Source organism: Entelurus aequoreus, linkage group LG01 (genome assembly GCF_033978785.1).
Source record: "Entelurus aequoreus isolate RoL-2023_Sb linkage group LG01, RoL_Eaeq_v1.1, whole genome shotgun sequence".
NCBI classification, from domain to species: domain Eukaryota; kingdom Metazoa; phylum Chordata; class Actinopteri; order Syngnathiformes; family Syngnathidae; genus Entelurus; species Entelurus aequoreus.
In genome coordinates, this window is record NC_084731.1 from 2,474,541 (window position 1) to 2,496,651 (window position 22,111).

Here is a 22,111-nt window from a genome sequence, read left to right on the forward strand (position 1 = left end):
CAATTTTTTTTCTATAAAAATCAGTACCGACATTTTTAAATTTTTGACTGAGTTGCCTTCTACAGTTTTTGTTTTTACAGGGTAAAAAAAACGGCAGCCCAGTTGGCAACATTAAAAAAAACCAGTGGTACTCTTTAGAAACACTGTATATTTTACAGTAAAATGTTGGTAATATTTAGTTGGCAGTTTTTTTTTAACTGTAAAATGTAGATTTTTTTTAAAAAGTGTCCATAAAAATATATAGAACAATCAAATGTCCAGGCAAATTCATAGATTTGCTGTTACAAGCAGCCCTCTGAAGACAAGTAGAACTGCAGTGTGGCCCTCAATGAAAACACTACACATTTATTGGATTCCGAACTTCATGGAAATGTTAAAACATGGACCACACATCTAAGCGGTATTGTGTAAAAATGTATTTTGACCAGAGCCTTCTTAAATGATGAACATTAACAGGTCATTTCCAAAAAAGAGACTATTTTACAGTTCTTTTGCTGACTGTGATCCAGGTTTCATCCTTTGGTGTCGATACCAGCTCTGATCGGACCTCCAGGACGTGACCCTCCAACCGGTGAAGCTTAAGTCGCCGCACTAACGTGGAGAGCAGGACTGTAGCTACGGTGTAGGCAAATCTGTCCACAAAAAGGATTCTTAGCTAAATAAATGGAAGTACATTTGTGCCTTCATTGCGGCAGTCACCTGAGCTCTGGACACGTCTGATTGCCGGAAAAACCAAGCAGACTGAAAGTCTTCCTGGAGGACTCGTCCTCAAATCGATGCGGGTCAAATCTGAAAGTTGAATCAAAAAATATCCCTTATTAATATTATTATCGGTTGACAACGCACATGTTAAATTAGACCTGTTTGCACCGCTCCAGCTGTTGGAATCTTGCAGTACAACTCCCAAAGCGTAGATCACAAGGGTCTGAAATATGACAGGAAGTTACTGAATCCTTTTATACACATTATACCGTATTTAAATATATATATATACATTATATATATGTGTTAGAATAATTGTTTGTAAGTTATATGTTAGGATAATTGTAAGTTATCACAAAAAACTTTGTGTTGAAATGAGTTCCAGGCAAGAAGACAAAAGCTGTCTTTGAAACCTACCAAGAGTAAGGCTCGTAAAACTCCACTGTGTAGGGGGGAAAGCAAGATGAAGGTGTTCCCCTGTTCTTTCAGGCATGGTAATCAACAGAAAGATATTGTTCTAACCCAAGGACTACAAAGCGGAGAGATGACAGGATCTGCCCAATTTCCAGACGACCTCTTTTTGAAGTAATTTACGAACTCTTTTTGAACTATTTTATGGACCTCTTTTTCAACTATTTTACCAACTCTTTTTGAACTGACCTTTTCTGTGAATTGTTTACAACCTTTTCTGTGAACTTTTTGCGACCTTGTCCTTTGGAAACAGCGGTGGCCACGTGGTCGGGGAGGGTCCAAAATAAAAGAAGGAGGCATGCAATCTTTTGGCAGAGCGTGCTGAGATACTGTACAAGGCTACAGTGTACAGACGACTCTCCTCAAGATTGAGTCCAAATTCAATTCTGTCCCTGTTTAATTCTTTGCCTCTTGTCTTGTTTAAAAGATGTCATCAGTGTTTGAACCTGACAATATATATCTCAGCTAAAATGTTAAAGGCCTACTGAAAGCCACTACTAGCGACCACGCAGTCTAGGAACATAGTAGTTTATATATAGTTTATATATCAATGATGAAATCTTAACATTGCAACACATGCCAATACGGCCGGGTTAACTTATAAAGTGCAATTTTAAATTTCCCGCTAAACTTCCGGTTGAAAACTCCTTTGGATGATGACGTATGCGCGTGACGTAGCCAGTGAAACAGAGGTATGGCTCCCCCATTGAAGCCGATACGAAATAGCTCTGTTTTCATCTCATAATTCCACAGTATTCTGGACATCTGTGTTGGTGAATCTGTTGCAATTTGTTTATTACATTATGGAGAAAGAAGCTGAGGAAGCAAAGAAGAAAGTTGTCGGTGCGAAGCGGAGTATTTTGCGAGGGAAGTCAGCAACACAACACAGCCGGCGTTTCATTGTTTACATTCCCGAAAGATGCAGTCAAGATCGAAGAACTCGGACAACAGAGACTCTTACCAGGAGGACTTTGACTTGGATACACAGACGCCTGTAGAGAACTGGGACAACACAGACTCTTACCAGGATTACTTTGATTTGGATACACAGACGCAGACGCGATACCGTGAGTATGCAGCTGCGCTTCCAAACATTTGATCGCTTGCCCGTATGTGCGTGTCACGTATGTTACTTTGGTTAAATATATAAGCTTTATCAACCTTGGGTTAGGTGAACGGTTCTTTGGGCTGAGTGATTGTGTGTGTCAGGGGTCAGCAACCTTTTTGAAAGCAAGAGCTACTTCTTGGGTACTGATTAATGCGAAGGGCTACCAGTTTGATACACACTTAAATAAATTGCCAGAAATAGCCAATTTGCTCAATTTACCTTTAACTCTATGTTATTATTAATGATATTCACACTTAATTGAGCGGTTTAAAAGAGGAAAAAACACGAAAAAAAAATGACAATTACATTTTGAAACCGTTTATCTTCAATTTCGACTTTTTAAAATTCAAAATTCAACCGAAAAAAAGAAGAGAAAAACTAGCTAATTCGAAACTTTTTGAAAAAATTAAAAAAAGAATTTATGGAACATCATTAGTAATTTTTCCTGATTAAGATTAATTTTGGAATTTTGATGACATGTTTTAAATAGGTTAAAATCCAATCTGCACTTTGTTAGAATATATAACAAATTGGACCAAGCTATATTTCTAACAAAGATAAATCATTATTTATTCTAGATTTTACAAAACAACAATTTTAAAAGAAATTCAAAAGACTTTGAAATAAGATTTAAATGTGATTCTACAGATTTTCTAATTTGCCAGAATAATTTTTTAAAAAATTTTAATCATAATAAGTTTGAAGAAATATTTCACAAATATTCTTCGTCGAAAAAACAGAAGCTAAAATGAAGAATTAAATTAAAACTTATTGATTATTCTTTACAATAAAAACAATAAATTTACTTGAACATTGATTTAAAATGTCAGGATAGAAGAGGAAGGAATTTAAAAGGTATATGTGTTTAAAAATCCTAAAATCATTTTTAAGGTTGTATTTTTTCTCTAAAATTGTCTTTCTGAAAGTTATAAGAAGCAAAGTAAAAAAATAATGAATTTATTTAAACAAGTGAAGACCAAGTCTTTAAAATATTTTCTTGGATTTTCAAATTCTATTTGAGTTTTGTCTCTCTTAGAATTAAAAATGTTGAGCAAAGCGAGACCAGCTTGCTAGTAAATAAAAATGTTTTAAAAAATATAGTCAGCTCACTGGTAAGTGCTGCTATTTGAGCTATTTTTAGAACAGGCCAGCGGGCTACTCATCTGGTCCTTACGGGCTACCTGGTGCCCGCGGGCACCGCGTTGGTGACCCCTGGTGTGTGTTGTGCAGGTGTTTGAATTGAATTGGCGGGTTGTATGGACGGGATCCCGTCCATATAACCCGCTCGAGCTATAACTAGCTCGAGCTAGGAGCTAGGCGCTAGCATAACAAACACCTGGGTATTTTTATACGGGATTAATTTGTGGCATATTAAATATAAGCCTGGTTGTGTTGTGGCTAATAGAGTATATATATGTCTTGTGTTTGTTTACTGTTGTAGTCATTCCCAGCTGAATATCAGGTCCCACCCGCCTCTCACAGCATCTTCCCTATCTGAATAGCTTCAACTCCCCACTAGTCCTTTACTTGCACTTTCCTCATCCACAAATCTTTCATGCTCGCTCAAATTAATGGGGGAAATCATCGCTTTCTCGGTCCGAATCTCTCTCACTTCTGGCGGCCATCATTGTAAACAATAAGGAACTTTGCGGATATGTTCAACCGACTACGTCACGCTACTTCCGGTAGGGGCAAGCCTTTTTTTTTATCAGATTCCAAAAGTTGCGATCTTTATCGTCGTTGTTCTATACTAAATCCTTTCAGCAAAAATATGGCAATATCGCGAAATGATCAAGTATGACACATAGAATAGATCTGCTATCCCCGTTTGAATAAATATAAATCATTTCAGTAGGCCTTTAATTGAGCATAGACGCATAGACCACCGCCAAGGCCGAACAATGATCACTTAGTGTTACATTCTTAGTTTAGCGGCTTGTCCAACAGTGGAACCTGCTAAAGTTGGCCCTGTCTATGTCAAGGTCAGAAAATCACCCAGATACAGCATATACTGTAATCACAAGCATTACTTTCAATGTATGTCTCTGACCACAAGTGAATGTACAATAGTAACATTTGGTTCAGTCGACAATCGCTTGTGTCGATGCGTGCCAGCCAGTCCGAGGAGCATCGATCTAAACCAGTTCCACTGTACTAAAAACAGAACTCCTGTATGCATGAAACAAATCCAAGTTTGCACACCACTGATTTTATCTTTCATTTGTGGAAAGAGATGAAATCATTTTTGAGTGTACTAAAATACTGCACCTCTTTGGGGATGACATGTTGGTCCACTTTTCCATCCACTTCCTGCAGTCGGGCAGCAATGGGGGTCAACTTGGCGGTTCTAACAGTCTCATTCAGGACCTGCTGGCAGTATCTGTTCAAACACAATGTCCATCAAGAGTTGTTTACATTTGGACCGATACCTACAACCAATACAATGATAACCAAGTAACACGTTTAACATGAAATACAACCAACAGCAAATTATCCTAATTATTGCATCAACATTTTTTTTTAATTTAATCCTTTTGTTGATGTTTGGTATTCCGGGGTTCATGAATGCACCACGCCGAGTCGCCAGTGCATCACAACAACGTTATTACGTTTATTTTGAAACGTGCATATTAGGGATGTCCGATAATATCGGCAGGCCGATAAATGCGTTAAAATGTAATATCGGAAATTATCGGTATCGTTTTTTTTATTATTGGTATCGGTTTATTTATTTATTTAAAAAAAAATTTTTTTTTTAATTAAATCAACATAAAAAACACAAGATACACTTACAATTAATGCACCAACCCAAAAAATCTCCCTCCTCATTCACACAAAAGGGTTGTTTCTTTCTGTTATTAATATTCTGGTTCCTACATTATATATCAATATAGTCTGCAAGGGATACAGTCCGTAAGCACACATGATTGTGCGTGCTACTGCTCCACTAATAGTACTAACCTTTAACAGTTAATGTTACTCATTTTCATTAATTACTAGTTTCTATGCAACTGTTTTTATATTGTTGTACTTTCTTTTTTATTCAAGAAAATGTTTTTAATTTATTTATCTTATTTTATTTTATTTTTATTTTTTTTAAAAGTACCTTATCTTCACCATACCTGGTTGTCCGAATTAGACATAATGTGTTAATTCCACGGCTGTATATATCGGTTGATATCGGTATCGGTAATTAAAGAGTTGGACAATATCGGAATATCGGATATCGGCAAAAAGCCATTATCGGACATCCCTAGTGCATACAGTTATGATATGGTTCTCATGACAACATGGCCAAAAAGAAGTGGTAAGAAGTGGAGCTTATTTAATCCTATACCCCTTACCCCTTTCATAGCGAGTTCTAACACATTTGTTTGTTCACTTCCTGAACATAAAAACAAACTGTGGAGGGTAGGGATGATGTTTGATAAGGAATTATCGAGTTCGAGCCTATTATCGAATCCTCTTATCGAACCGATTCCTTATCGATTCTCTTATAGAGTCCAGATAGGTTGTTGTATATGGAAAAAAACACACAATATTTGGTTTAACAAAAGCTCACTTTTATTATATAATAAAAAAATAAAATCTAATAAATAAATAAATATTGACTGTTACTCACCTAAAAAAAAATAAAAAAAAAAATAAATATTGACTGTTGTTACCCAAAGTATATTAAGTGGGATTTTTCAGAGAAACAAATATATACAGTAACACAAAAACAAGCTGTCTCTGTGATCACTATAAGTGTATAAATAATAATATAGTGCTAAATAAAATCAGTCCCTTGGGCACAAAACTGAAAATAATACAGCTCTCCAAAAAGTGCACTTCTGCTGCTATTGGAACATAACTGTTTGTTATGATGCTTTGACATTTTTGCACTTTATTTCTTTATTGAAAGAAAATTCTATGAAGAGAAAAGTTGTTTGCAAATGTGGTTACAATGCTAAAAAATGAAAAGTTAAAGCTAAAAAAAGAAATACACTTTATTGAGTTAACATTATTTCTTTATGGGGGAAAGATGTTATGAGCTAGAGAATATAACAACTACACTACCCAGCATGCAACGGGAGTTACGAGCATGCGCGGTAGCCCCGAAAAGTGTTGCATGTTGCCACGCTGTGAAAGTAAACATCAAAAACTCAGCCAACACGCCTCGTCTGCATTATTTATAATTAGACAGACAACACATCTACAGTGTGATTTTGTTTTGTTTACAAGGAAAGAAAAACAAAAGTTAAAAAAGGGAGATATGTTGTATATATATGTATGTGCTGCGGTTGTTTGAAGAACGTTGCGACAGCTGCCGTAAAGGAGGTGCGTTGCTTGCCTGGTTGCTATGTTTCCGGTTGGTGGTAAAAGTGTCCGTCATGTGTTTTACCCTGCTAAAATCTCTCAGTAAAGTTATTCGATGGATTATAGCTTTTGTTTTGAACTTTATTACACCTTGGAGCGCTTTTTCCCGTCCATTGTTTTCCTGCTTTCGCTATCTGCGCCTAATGACTGAGCTACGTGACGTCATTTCTTGTGATGTCCCACGGAGCATTTCTGGTCGGGACGGGATTCGAATAAAGAATAAACTCTTTTTCTTTACTATAGTGGTCTCGATAACGGGTACCGGTTCTCAAAAAGGGATTCGAGTCCGAGGACTCGGTTCTTTTCTTATCAAACAACCGGGAAAACCGGTTTCGAGTATCATTCCTAGTGGAGGGAGATGGGGCCAGCGCTGTCTGCAGGAGCAAAGGTCACCGCCTCTGTCCATGGTGCTGAGGACAGAGCACCATCAGTGGCAGTGCTGACGGCGAGACACAGCTGGCAGGTGATTAGATTTCACAGGTGGTACGTGTTAATCTAATCATCTCTTGTCTTTAACAGTAAGAGGCCGGGAGCAGGAGGGGAGAGAGGATACGGACGTGGCTGAAAAGTCGCGTCCTGCTGGAGAGAGAACTTTATTTAAAACCTTGTGATTATTAAAACCTTGTTCAAACCTGCACGCTGGGCTTCTGTGCCGTGTCTGACAGTGGGACTGCGGGGAAGCAACTTCCACACAAACAAATACATAATCAATAAAAAGTTATCATAAACAAATAGTTATTTATCATTTTTATATAATATAATTTGTGTTTATAATTCACATAATGAGATTATTAAGTGTTTAATTTATCAAAAAGGTTCCAGATGTTTACAGGATTCTTCTTCCTTATACTTTTTTAAACACTTTACAGTTCGAACAGTTTCTTAAACCGGATCATATTAGTACATAAACTTCTTTGCCTGATAATCCATTCCATCATTTAATTTCACAGTTTTAAGTGTTGTACGTGCATACAAGTGTTTTAAGTTACATTTCTCCCATATGTTTTATTTCTCCTCAATTGTTGAGAAGAATTGTTGTACATTCTTGGTTAGCAGGTTTGTTTTGTTGCATCATTTTAGCTGTTTGTAAAAGCACCAAATCTTCGAATTTCAACATTATAAATAAAGGGTTTGCATGTTCTCTCTAAGCGTTGTGTTGCTGTTGTGGCGAGGGCTATGGCGAAATGTGCATGAGGACTGTTGTCGGGGTGTTAAGGTTGACAATAAAGTTTAAAAAGAGCGTAAAACCTTTGTCGGGATGCTACATTACTTGCACAATATCACCTTCATACACTTGTGCAGGTGCTGAGTCTAGTATTGATAGCAGCCTTTTTTTCACTTCTGGTCATTATACACTGCAAAAAGTCCAAAAACAAGAAAAAAAAATACAAAAATGAGTGGTATTTTATTTGAACTAAGCAAAATGATCTGCCAATAGAACAAGAAAATGTGGCTTGTCAAGACTTTCCAAAACAAGTCAAATTAGCTAACCTCAATGAACCCAAAAATACCTTAAAATTAGGGATGTCCGATAATATCGGCCTGCCGATATTATCGGCCGATAAATGCGTTAAAATGTAATATCGGAAATTATCGGTATCGTTTTTTTTATTATCTGTATCGTTTTTTTTGTTTTGTTTTTTTTAATCAACATAAAAAACACAAGATACACTTACAATTAGTGCACCAACCCAAAAAACCTCCCTCCCCCCATTTCTTTCTGTTATCAATGTTCTGCTTCCTACATTATATATCAATATATATCAATACAGTCTGCAAGGGATACAGTCCGTAAGCACACATGATTGTGCGTGCTGCTGCTCCACTAATAGTACTAACCTTTAACAGTTAATTTTACTCATTTTCATTCATTACTAGTTTCTATGTAACTGTTTTTATATTGTTTTACTCTCTTTTTTATTCAATAATTTTTTTTAAATTTAGTTATCTTATTTTATTATTTTTTTCAAAAAGTACCTTATCTTCACCATACATGGTTGTCCAAATTAGGCATAATAATGTGTTAATTCCACGACTGCATATATCGGTTGATATCGGTATCGGTAATTAAATAGTTGGACAATATCGGAATATCGGATATCGGCAAAAAGCCATTATCGGACATCTCTACTTAAAATAAGTATATTCTCACTAATAACAAGTGCACTTTTCTTGGTAGGGAAAAAAAAATTGACGTTTTTGCTCAATATGTTGAAAAATATTCTTAAATGAAGTAAATGCTCGTGCCATTATCTTGACATAATGATATGCGCTCGGCATCATGGTTTTTTTTTCATGCTTGAAGTAAGAAATTATTACTTTAACAAAGTGGTTTTATACTTGTGAGTGGAGATGTCCGATAATATCGGCAGTCCCGTAAATGCTTTAAAATGTGATATCGGGAATTATCGGTATCGGTTTCAAAAAGTAAAATGTATGACTTTTTAAAAGGCCGCTGTGTACACGGACGTAGGGAGAAGTACAGAGCGCTAGGGATGTGCGTATCGATCCTGTGGTATCGATATATCGATACTCACACGCTACTCATTTGGCATGACTTTTCTGAAAAAAGTATCGATATAAACCAAAAAAGGGCGTGTGGGGGGTGCAAGCATCACTTTCAGATGTTTTTGATGACTTACTTAAACTTCCTATGTGCTGGGACACACCTGTACCTGGCAGAGTATAGAGCTGGCCCAGTCACGTGACAGGAGACAGCCAATGAGCGTGGTCAACGTGCAACACACACACAGCCAGCCGACAGCGTTGTTACTTTTCCTGAACAGCAATCTGAGACTTCAGTAAAGTGTGACGTGTGACGACATATCTCGAGTACACTAAAGGTGTGATGGTGTCAGACATTTTTGTCTGACACAAGTTCATTTTCTCAGGGAACTGTCTTTCGTATGCAGGTTTATAGGACAAGGAAATCCTAGTTTATTGTGATAAGGAAATGATTGACTTTGCTTCAGAGAAGTGTTAGAAGTTTACTTCCACAAAGAGGTTTGAAACATAACATTGTTATGAATAAATGTTTTTTTAAGCTTTTACTACCAATACTTTTTTTTTGAGGAATAAGAAAAGTGAAAATGCGTATACTTTTGTTTATATTTAATTTATTTTTCATATTTATGTTATTTTAAGTTGCCTTTTTTTATATATTGACCATAATGAATGTGGTATAAATGGTGTGTATTTGTCTTGTGATTTGTCTTAAATAATAACAATAGTAATAATATTTTTGACTGACAAAAATTGCCAATAAGAAATTAATGGTATCGGTATCGGTATCGATGAAAATGCAAGAAAAAGTATCGGTATCGTATCGAATCCTAAAAGTGTGGTATCGCCCATCCCTACAGAGCGCCAATAAACCTTAAAAGCACTGCCTTTGCGTGCCGTCCCCGTCACATGATATCTACGGCAGGGGTCACCAACGCGGTGCCCGCGGGCACCAGGTAGCCCGTAAGGACCAGATGAGTAGCCCGCTGGCCTGTTCGAAAAATAGCTCAAATAGCAGCACTTACCAGTGAGCTGCCTCTATTTTTTAAATTGTATTTATTTACTAGCAAGCTGGTCTCGCTTTGCCCGACATTTTTAATTCTAAGAGAGACAAAACTCAAATGGAATTTGAAAATCCAAGAAAATATTTTAAAGACTTGGTCTTCACTTGTTTAAATAAATTCATTAATTATTTTACTTTGCTTCTTATAACTTTCAGAAAGACAATTTTAGAGAAAAAATACAACCTTAAAAATGATTTTAGGATTTTTAAACACATATACCTTTTTACCTTTTAAATTCCTTCCTCTTCTTTCCTGACAATTTAAATCAATGTTCAAGTAAATTAATTTTTTTATTGTAAAGAATAATAAATACATTTTAATTTAATTCTTCATTTTAGCTTCTGTTTTTTCAACGAAGAATATTTGTGAAATATTTCTTCAAACTTATTATGATTAAAATTCAAAAAAATTATTCTGGCAAATCTAGAAAATCTGTATAATTAAATTTAAATCTTATTTCAAAGTCTTTTGAATTTCTTTTAAAAATTTTGTTCTGGAAAATCTAGAAGAAATAATGATTTGTCTTTGTTAGAAATATAGCTTGGTCCAATTTGTTATATATTCTAACAAAGTGCAGATTGGATTTTAACCTATTTAAAACATGTCATCAAAATTCAATAATTAATCTTAATCAGGAAAAATTACTAATGATGTTTCATAAATTATTTTTTTAATTGTTTCAAAAAGATTCGAATTAGCTAGTTTTTCTCTTCTTTTTTTCGGTTGAATTTTGAATTTTAAAGAGTCGAAATTGAAAATAAACTATGTTTCAAAATTTAATTGTCATTTTTTTCGTGTTTTCTCCTCTTTTAAACCGTTCAATTAAGTGTAAATATCATTAATTATTAATAATAACATAGAGTTAAAGGTAAATTGAGCAAATTGGCTATTTCTGGCAATTTATTTAAGTGTGTATCAAACTGGTAGCCCTTCGCATTAATCACTACCCAAGAAGTAGCTCTTGCTTTCAAAAAGGTTGGTGACCCCTGATCTACGGCTTTTCACACACACAAGTGAATGCAATGCATACTTGGTGAACAGCCATACAGGTCACACTGAGGGTTGCCGTATAAACAAGTTTAACACTGTTACAAATATGCGCCACACTGTGAACCCACACCAAACAAGAATGACAAACACATTTCGGGAGAACATCCGCACCGTAACACAACAGAACAAATACCCAGAACCCCTTGCAGCACTAACTCTTCCGGGACACTACAATATGCACCCCCCCGATACCCCCTACCCCCCCACCTCAACACCGCCCCCGCCCACGTCAACCTCCTCATGTCCCAAATTCCAAGCTGCTGTTTTGAGGCATGTTTAAAAAAAAAAAAAGCACTTTGTGACTTCAATAATAAATATGGCAGTGCCATGTTGGCATTTTTTTCCATAACTTGAGTTGATTTATTTTGGGAAAACCTTGTTACATTGTTTAATGCATCCAGCGGGGCATCACAACAAAATTAGGCTTAATAATGTGTTCAGTCCACCACTGTATACATCGGTATCGGTTGATATCGGAATCGGTAATTAAGAGTTGGACAATATCGGAATATCGGCATAAAAGCCATTATCGGACATCTCTACTTGTGAGTGTTGATGACACAGCTTTGCAACAGTTGATATTCTAGTTTCAAGCATGTTTTACTCAATATAGCTCATCAAATCTCAGCAACAAGCTGTAATATCTTACTGAGATCATTTAGGAGCAAAACACTTAAAACAAGTAAAACACTCTAACATCAAATCTGCTTAGTGAGAATAATTATCTTATCAGACAGAAAATAAGCAAATATCACCCTTATTTGTGGTATTTCATCTTACTTAGATTTCAGTTTTACAGACATAATATATCTGTATATATAATATACTGTACACATATGTATATATTGGTATATATGTTATATTATATATTGCTATATTTAGTCTATTTATACCTGCATTGTCCTTTCCATCATTGTACTGAGCTACTGTGTTGAACAATTTCCCTTGTGGATCATTAAAGTTTGTCTAAGTCGAAGTCAAAGTTTTTGCAGTGTACTATTCGTGCCAACATGGAACCAAGTTTTGGTACCCAACCCTAATCAAGAGGACAGATATCAAGTAAGAAAACATTCCATTCCATTTAATATAATGTAAATAAAAGCTTACTTGAGCTGAGGGATTTTGTCCAAAGAAATGGGCCCTGAGCCCAAAATATCCTCCAGCTCTTGATATAACTTATCCTGGATTTCTTCTGAGGTGGACAGGAAGTGAAGAGCCCAGACACACACTGGTAAGTACAAATATTTGCATTGGTTTGGAAGGATGGGAAATGAGTATTTTTTTTCCACAACGTGCACCGAGATGACGAGACGCACAGTTGGCGGTGATGACGCATCCGGCCAGAGTGAACACCATACAGTCCTCCATGATCTGAAACAAACAAACACGAGCTAATCCCGTGTGCCTTGTGGCAAAGTCCTGGGATACGCGCTTACCTGTCGCTCTGTGAGACTGGACTGAAGCAGGGTGTCCACAAACACCAGCTGGCTCTGCTTGGCTTTTCTCTCCTTGGCCACAGACAGCAACACAGACTCCATCTCTGACAGAGCTGAAGACACAGTCACAGTTTGCAGGCATCTTCCGAAATACCAAAAACATGGTTATCATGACAATCGCTGCAAAAGCCCAAAGAGCACCATCTCAGGATTACGTCACTGTACACTTACAGACAACAACCACAGATTGTTCATACTTTGCAGTCTTTCCCACAGGACTGTAATCTATCGATGACGTTGGGTTGTCACCAGAGGTGGGTAGTAACGCGCTACATTTACTCCGTTAGATCTACTTGAGTAACTTTTGGGATAAATTGTAATTCTAGGAGTAGTTTTAATGCAACATACTTTTACTTGAGTATATTTATAGAGAAGAAACGCTACTTTTACTCCGCTCCATTTATCTACATTCAGCTCGCTACTGATTTTTATCCATCTGTTAATGCACGCTTTGTTTGTTTTGGTTTGTCAGACAGACCTTCAAAGTAGGATCTATCGCATGCCTGCGTTTCACCAATCAAATGCAGTCACTGGTGACGTTTGACTCCGTTTCACCAATCAAACGCAGTCACTGGTGACGCTTGGCTCCGTTTCACCAATCAAATGCAGTCACTGGTGACGTTTGACTCCGTTTCACCAATCAAATGCAGTCACTGGTGACGTTTGGCTCCGTTTCACCAATCAAATGCAGTCACTGGTGACGTTTGACTCCGTTTCACCAATCAAATGCAGTCACTGGTGACGTTTGGCTCCGTTTCACCAATCAAATGCAGTCACTGGTGACGTTGGACTCCGTTTCACCAATCAAATGCAGTCACTGGTGACGTTTGACTCCGTTTCACCAATCAAATGCAGTCACTGGTGACGTTTGACTCCGTTTCACCAATCAAATGCAGTCACTGGTGACGTTTGGCTCCGTTTCACCAATCAAATGCAGTCACTGGTGACGTTTGACTCCGTTTCACCAATCAAATGCAGTCACTGGTGACGTTTGGCTCCGTTTCACCAATCAAATGCAGTCACTGGTGACGTTGGACTCCGTTTCACCAATCAAATGCAGTCACTGGTGACGTTTGACTCCGTTTCACCAATCAAATGCAGTCACTGGTGACGTTTGACTCCGTTTCACCAATCAAATGCAGTCACTGGTGACGTTTGGCTCCGTTTCACCAATCACATGCAGTCACTGGTGACGTTTGACTGCGTTTCACCAATCAAACAGAGCCAGGCGGTCACATGACCGCCTGGTCATGTGTACGCCTTTTAGCGGCAAAACAACAAGTTTAATCTTGCATGAACTCAACGTCAAATTTGAGGAAGCACATGGCGGTAAGTAACGTTAGTAGATATTTTGGCTGTCACCGTAGGCTGATGTTAGCTTCCCTGCTATGAATCACTGTCAAATGTACATCGTGTGGGTATAATTTATTAACGCACTGCAGCCTCATAGACACACCCCCACACACACACACACACACACACACACACACACACACACACACACACACACACACACACACACACACACACACACACACACACACACACTAATCAGAAGTGTGTTCCCAGGTGCAGCCCACACCTATCAGTTTATGGTTTGCGTAAAGGCTAACTTGTTATTTTCCTTCGTAATCTCTGCCTACTGAGCCTATGGTGCTGTTAAGTCATTGGGGCTCAATTTGCCTTCATTTTTTTTATGTTAATGTATTATTATTTAATATATATTATTGTTTTAGTTGCTTAAGAGATATTCCTGGCTCTGAATTTGCTCATTGCTATTTTTATGTTTTTGTACATAATTTGTTGCCGTCATCATTAAACAAACAGGTTACTCATCAGTTACTCAGTACTTGAGTAGTTTTTTCACAACATACTTTTTACTTTTACTCCAGTAAATATTTGGGTGACTACTCCTTACTTTTACTTGAGTAATAAATCTCTAAAGTAACAGTAGTCTTACTTGAGTACAATTTCTGGCTACTCTACCCACCTCTGGTTGTCACAATTGGCCATGGGCCAAAAACATTCAAAGGAAAACAAACATTTATGTATTTGTTTATACAAAAGCAGTGAAGTTGTCACGTTGTGTAAATGGTAAATAAAAAGAGAATACAATGATTTGCAAATCCTTTTCAATCTATATTGACTTGAATTGATTGAAAAACTTATCGGGGTGTTACCATTTAGTGGTCAATTGGACGGAATATGTACTGAACTGTGCAATCTACTAATAAAAGTTTCAATCAATCAAAATAGACTGCAAAGACAAGATATTTAACATTTCAACTGGAAAACTTTATTTTTTGCAAATATCAGCTCATTTGGAATGTGATGCTAGCAACATGTTTCAAACAAGCTGGCACAAGTAGTCAACATACTAGACAACTTGTCTTTTAGTAGTAAGTAAACAAACAAAGACTCCTAATTAGTCTGCTGACATATGCAGTAACATATTGTGTCATTTATACACCTATTATTTTGTACACATTATGAGGGACAAGCTGTAAAAATTGATTATTCATCTACTTGTTCATTTACTGTTAATATCTGCTTATTTTCTCTTTTAACATGTTCTATCTACACTTCTGTTAAAATGTAATAATCACTTATTCTTCTCTTCTTTGATACTTGGATGATACCACACATTTAGGTATCGATCCGATACCAAGTAGTTACAGGCTCATACATTGGTCATAATTTAAGTTCTCATGTGTCCAGGGACGTATTTCCGGAGTTTATGAATATAATATGAATTTAAAAAAGAAAATAGATTTTGTGACGATAAAAAATATTGATGTAATCATAGTAGTATCGATTAGATATGTGCCTGTACTTGGTATCATTACAGTGGACGTCAGGTGTAGATCCACCCATGGCGGTTGTTTACATTGTGACGCCGGTGAGCTACGGTGTGTAGTGAAACATGTTTAGCTATTCCTCGACTTCCAGTGATAATGTTACTTGTAAGAAACGTACTTTATTTGTCGCCATGGAGACAAAGATTAGTGATTTAGAAGTAGCTAAAACACTGCAGACAGCGGATGGACGTTAGCCGCTAGCTAGCTAGCCATGTCTTAAAGCAGCTCTTCCTGAGGGTGTTTCAGTGTTATAACTTCACCTTTATCTTTACTTTTTACACCAAAATGCGTCCGTTCTCCCTTTTCTGTCTACACACTGTGTCTGCTTGTAAGTACTCTGTGTGTGCGCGCTGCCGAACATGCTCCTCTTTACATTAGTTTTGGATGATACCACACATTTGGGCATCAATCCGATACCAAGTAGTCACAGGATTATACATTGGTCATATTCAAAGTCCTCATGTGTCCAGGGACATATTTACCGACTTTATAAACATAACATACATTAAAAAAAAAAGAAGATGTTGTGATGCCAAAAAATATCAACGTAATCATAGTAGTATTGACTAGATACGCTCCTGTACTTGGTATCATTACAGTGGACGTTAGGTGTAGATCCACCAATGGTGTTTGTTTACATTGTGACGCCGGTGAGCTATGGTGTGTAGTGAAGCATGTTTAGCTATTCCTCGTCCTCCAGTGATAATGTTACTTGGAAGAAACTTACTATATTTGTCGCCATGGAGGCCAGGATTAGTGATTTAGAAGTAGCTAAAACACTGCCGACGGCGGATGGATGTTAGCCGCTAGCTAGCTAGCCATGTCTTAAAGCAGCTCTTCCTGAGGGTGTTTCAGTGTTATAACTTCACCTTTATCTTTACTTTTTACACCAAAATGCGTCCGTTCTCCCTTTTCTGTCTACATACAGTGTCTGCTTGTAAGTACTCTGTGTGTGTGCGCTGCCGAACATGCTCCTCTGCTCGTGAAACCAGCAATGTCATGACCTGACGACGGCACGCCGTCATGCCTGTAAAAATAAAAAATATGGCAAACCGGTACTTTTCAAACAGAGTATAGTACCGTTTTTGATTCATTAGTACCAGGATACTACACTGGTATACCGTCCAACCCTACTCTCAGTAAATAGGAATGAGGCCAATAAAGTGAAGCCTGGGCCACATGAGCAGCAACAACAGAAGCACAATTGAAGAAGTGTAAAAGTCACCTGTCATATAACGTGCCTTCCTGCTAGAGTTCTTCTCCAGGGAACCATCCAAGTAACCTTTCCCTATTTCTGACCAGATCTAGACGGAGGCCAGCAAACACAAGCAGTCATCTTCAGGGAAAAATACACAATCACGTGTTTGATTCTCCACACTGCAAAAAGTGAAATCTAAGTAAGATGAAATACCTCAAATAAGGGTGATATTTGCTTATTTTCTGTCTGATAAGATAATTCTTCTCACTAAGCAGATTTCATGTTAGAGTGTTTTACTTGTTTTAAAGGCCTACTGAAATGAATTTTTTTTATTTAAACGGGGATAGCAGATCTATTCTATGTGTCATACTTGATCATTTCGCGATATTGCCATATTTTTGCTGAAAGGATTTAGTATAGAACAACGACGATAAAGATTGCAACTTTTGGTATCTGATAAAAAAAAGGCTTGCCCCTACCGGAAGTAGCGTGACGTAGTCAGTTGAACATATACACAAAGTTCCCTATTGTTTACAATGATGGCCGCATGAAGTGAGAGAGATTCGGACCGAGAAAGCGACAATTTCCCCATTAATTTGAGCGAGGATGAAAGATTTGTGGATGAGTAAAGTGCAAGTGAAGGACTAGTGGGGGAGTTGAAGCTATTCAGATAGGGAAGATGCTGTGAGAGGCGGGGGTGACCTGATATTCAGCTGGGAATGACTACAACAGTAAATAAACACAAGACATATATATACTCTATTAGCCACAACACAACCAGGCTTATATTTAATATGACACAAATTAATCCTGCATAAAAACACCTGCGTGTTTGTTATGCTAGCTCCTAGCTCCTCTGCTAGCTCCTAGCTCCATAGAACACGCCAATACAATTCAAACACCTGATCAACACACACAATCACTCAGCCCAAAAGACCGTTCACCTAACTCAAGGTTCATAAAGCTTATATATTTAAAAAAAAGTTACGTACGTGACGCGCACGTACGGTACGGTACGTGTTATGCTAGCTCCTAGCTCCTATGCTAGCTCCTAGCTCCATAGAACACGCCAATACAATTCAAACACCTGATCAACACACACAATCACTCAGCCCAAAAGACCGTTCACCTAACCCAAGGTTCATAAAGCTTATATATTTTTAAAAAGTTACGTACGTGACGCGCACGTACGGTACGGTACGTGTTATGCTAGCTCCTAGCTCCTATGCTAAATCCTAGCTCCATAGAACACGCCAATACAATTCAAACACCTGATCAACACACACAATCACTCAGCCCAAAAGACCGTTCACCTAACCCAAGGTTCATAAAGCTTATATATTTTTAAAAAGTTACGTACATACGCAAAAAAAAGTTGCGCACATACGGTCAAGCGAACAAATGTTTAGAAGCCAAAGCTGCATACTCACAGTAGCACGTCTGCGTCTTTGTCATCCAAATCAAAGTAATCCTGGTAAGAGTCTGTGTTGTCCCAGTTCTCTACAGGCGTCTGTGTATCGAAGTCAAAAGTCCTCCTGGTTAGAGTCTCTGTTATCCGAGTTCTTCCATCTTGACTGCATCTTTCGGGAATGTAAACAAAGAAGCGCCGGCTGTGTACTGTTGTGGCTGACTACGTTCGAAAAATACGTCCATTTCGCACCGACAACTTTCTTCTTTGCTTGCTCAGCTTCCTTCTTCATAATGCAATGAACATGATTGCAACAGATTCACGAACACAGATGTCCAGAATACTGTGGAATTATGAAATGAAAACAGAGCTTTTTCGTATTGGCTTCAATGTGGAAGGCATACCCATGTTCCCCGGTCTACGTCACGCGCATACGTCATCCTCAGAGGCGTTTCGAACCGGAAGTTTAGCGGCAAATTTAAAATGTCACTTTAAAAGTTAACCCGGCCGTATTGGCATGTGTTATAATGTTAACATTTCATCATTGATATATAAACTATCAGACTGCGTGGTCGCTAGTAGTGGCTTTCAGTAGGCCTTTAAGTGTTTTGCTCCTAAATGATCTCAGTAAGATATTACAGCTTGTTGCTGAGATTTGCTGAGCTATATTGAGTAAAACATGCTTGAAACTAGAATATCAACTGTTGCAAAGCTGTGTCATCAACACTCACAAGTATAAAACTACTTTTTTAAAAGTCATCATTTCTAATTTCAAGCATGAAATAAAAAAATCATGATTTTGACACAATTGTGTGTCATAATTAAAGGCCTACTGAAAGCCACTACTAGCGACCACGCAGTCTGATAGTTTATATATCAATGATGAAATCTTAACATTGCAACACATGCCAATACGGCCGGGTTAACTTATAAAGTGACATTTTAAACTTCCCGGGAAATATCCGGCTGAAACGTCGCGGTATGATGACGTATGCGCGTGACGAAGTCAGAGTAACGGAAGTTATGGTACCCCGTAGAATCCTATACAAAAAGCTCAGTTTTCATTTCATAATTCCACAGTATTCTGGACATCTTTTGCAATTTTTTTTAATGAACAATGAAGGCTGCAAAGAAGACAGTTGTAGGTGGGATCGGTGTATTAGCAGCGGACTACAGCAACACAACCAGGAGGACTTTGTTGGAGAGCAGACGCGCTAGCCGCCGACCTCACCTTGACTTCCTACGTCTCCGGGCCGCCAAACGCATCGGGTGAAGTCCTTCGTCCTTCTGCCGATCGCTGGAACGCAGGTGAGCACGGGTGTTGATGAGCAGATGAGGGCTGGCTGGCTGGCGTAGGTGGAGAGCTAATATTTTTAGCATAGCTCTGTGCGGTCCGGTTGCTAAGTTGATAAGTTAGCTTCAATGGCGTCGTTAGCACAGCATTGTTAACCTTCGCCAGCCTGGAAAGCATTAACCGTGTATTTACATGTCCACGGTTTAATAGTATTGTTGATTTTCTATCTATCCTTCCAGTCAGGGGTTCATTTTTTTTGTTTCTATATGCAGTTAAAGCACGATGCTATCACGTTAGCTCGTAGCTAAAGCATTTCGCCGATGTATTGTCGTGGAGATAAAAGGCACTGAATGTCCATTTCGCGTTCTCGACTCTCATTTTCAAGAGGATATAGTATCCCAGGTGGTTTAAAATACAAATCCGTGATCCACAATAGAAAAAGGAGAGAGTGTGAAATCCAATGAGCCAGCTTGTACCTAAGTTACGGTCAGAGCGAAAAAAGATACGTCCTGCACTGCACTCTAGTCCTTCACTCTCATGTTCCTCATCCACAAATCTTTCATCCTCGCTCAAATTAATGGGGTAATCGTCGCTTTCTCGGTCCAAATCGCTCTCGCTGCTGGTGTAAACAATGGGGAAATGTGAGGAGCCTTTCAACCTGTGACGTCACGCTACTTCCGGTACAGGCAAGGCTTTTTTTATCAGCGACCAAAACTTTATCGTCGATGTTCTCTACTAAATCCTTTCAGCAAAAATATGGCAATATCGTGAAATGATCAAGTATGACACATAGAATGGATCTGCTATCCCCGTTTGAATAAGAAAATGTCATTTCAGTAGGCCTTTAATATTTAAACATTTAATATGTGACATTACTAACAATTTTGAACAGAAATAGTTCATGCACATTCAGATAAATTCCTCAAAATTACAATTAAAAAATGTTTGCCCGGGGGCCGGGCTGTATATATGCGCACTAATTGACTGAAAGAGCACGCACTTGGCGTGATGATGTCATGTTATCCATGGAAAAATGCATTTTTCGACCATATGATTTGCCTGAGCGGCTAGGAGACCCCGAGAGTAACAAGCGCTTGCCTTGTTGCCTTTCCATTAAGAACAATAAATTAGTTTTTAGTATAAGTTTGCTGGTTTCAAGAAATGTAATGCCGAGCGCATATCATTATGTCAAGATAATGGCACTAGCATTTACTTCATTTAAGAATATTTTTCAACATATTGAGCAAGAAGGTCTCTTTTTTTTCTACTAAGAAAAGTGCACTTGTTATTAGTGAGAATATACTTATTTTAAGGTATTTTGGGGTTCATTGAGGTTAGCTAATTTGACTTGTTTTGGAAAGTCTTGACAAGCCAAATTTTCTTGTTCTATTGGCAGATAATTTTGCTTAGTTCAAATAAAATACCCCTAGTTTTTGTATTTTTAGGGTCCGCCAGAACCCTGTATAAAGGACTCCCACAGGGAGTCCTTTGTACAGGTTACAAAGGAACCTATTGAATTTGTAAGGTTTTATTATTATTATTCCGCCGCCACAAAAAAACGCTAATTTGACCCACTTAACATGCTTCAAAACTCACCAAATTTGACACACACATCAGGACCTGCGAAAATTTCCATAAAATAAAAAAACCAAACCCCAAAAATCAAAATTGCGCTCTAGCGCCCCCTAGGAAAAAAACAAAAACAAACTGCCTGTAACTCCCGCTAGGAAGGTCGTAGAGACATGAAACAAAAACCTGTATGTAGGTCTCAATTAGACCTACAACTCATAATGACACATCCTCGGGCAAAAACCTACAGGAAGTTGGCAATTTCCCATTTAAGACAAAAATGTACTAAAAATACTAATTTTTGCCTCTTTGAGCTGTAATTTGACCCTCTTAAAATACTTCAAAACTCACCAAAATTCTCACACACATCGGGACTGCTGGGAATTGCGATCTAAAAAAAAACCGAACCCCAAAACTCAAAATTGCGCTCTAGAGCAATTTTTGAATAAAACAGAGACAAAACTGCTTTTTAGAGGAAAACTCAGACAAAACTGCCTGTAACTTCCGGTAGGAACGTCTTAGAGACATGAAACAAATACCTCTATGTAGGTCTCACCTAGACCTACATTTCATAGATTGACATCCTTCAGCAAAAATCAACAGGAAGTTTGCTATTCCTCCTTCAAAACTAAATTTTTGTTACAACCGGTCACCAAACATCAAACGTTATCTCCTCTGAGCGCGTTTGTCGTTTCGGCTTCAAACTGCTACAGGAGAGAGATTGAACCCTTCTGATTAAAAGTTGAAGACGGCGTTGTGATTCGTGCTACCGTTTTGATTTTACGAGCCTTCAAAGACCCGCAGCACTAAAGTTGCTCCGCTGCTGTTGTTTTAAGATGGCTGCTTAAAAGCAGAAAGCACCAGCGTGAGCACAGAACGCAGAGAAGGTAGTACACTACACAACTTCCTCTAACTCCCAGTAAGAATATCGTAGAGACACGAAACACAAACCTCTATGTAGGTCTCACTGAGGACTACCATTGGGCAAAAGTATTGGGACACCTAGGACTAGCACCTGCCAAAATGCGGACC

General features: G+C 38.0%; 1 protein-coding gene across 1 annotated transcript in view; it reads right to left on the minus strand.

The window, feature by feature from the left end:
• Positions 1–321: 321 nt before the first annotated feature.
• Positions 322–22,111, minus strand: part of LOC133652297 (cytochrome P450 20A1) — a 39,383-nt gene continuing 17,593 nt past the window's right edge. The window contains exons 6-13 of the mRNA XM_062050924.1: positions 16,836–16,914; positions 12,693–12,805; positions 12,573–12,627; positions 12,364–12,484; positions 4,550–4,661; positions 861–925; positions 700–789; positions 322–632 (exon numbers count right to left, since the gene is read on the minus strand). Coding sequence (XP_061906908.1) covers positions 476–632; positions 700–789; positions 861–925; positions 4,550–4,661; positions 12,364–12,484; positions 12,573–12,627; positions 12,693–12,805; positions 16,836–16,914 — 792 coding nt within the window. The 3' untranslated portion in view covers positions 322–475. The remainder of the gene's footprint in view (positions 633–699; positions 790–860; positions 926–4,549; positions 4,662–12,363; positions 12,485–12,572; positions 12,628–12,692; positions 12,806–16,835; positions 16,915–22,111) is intronic.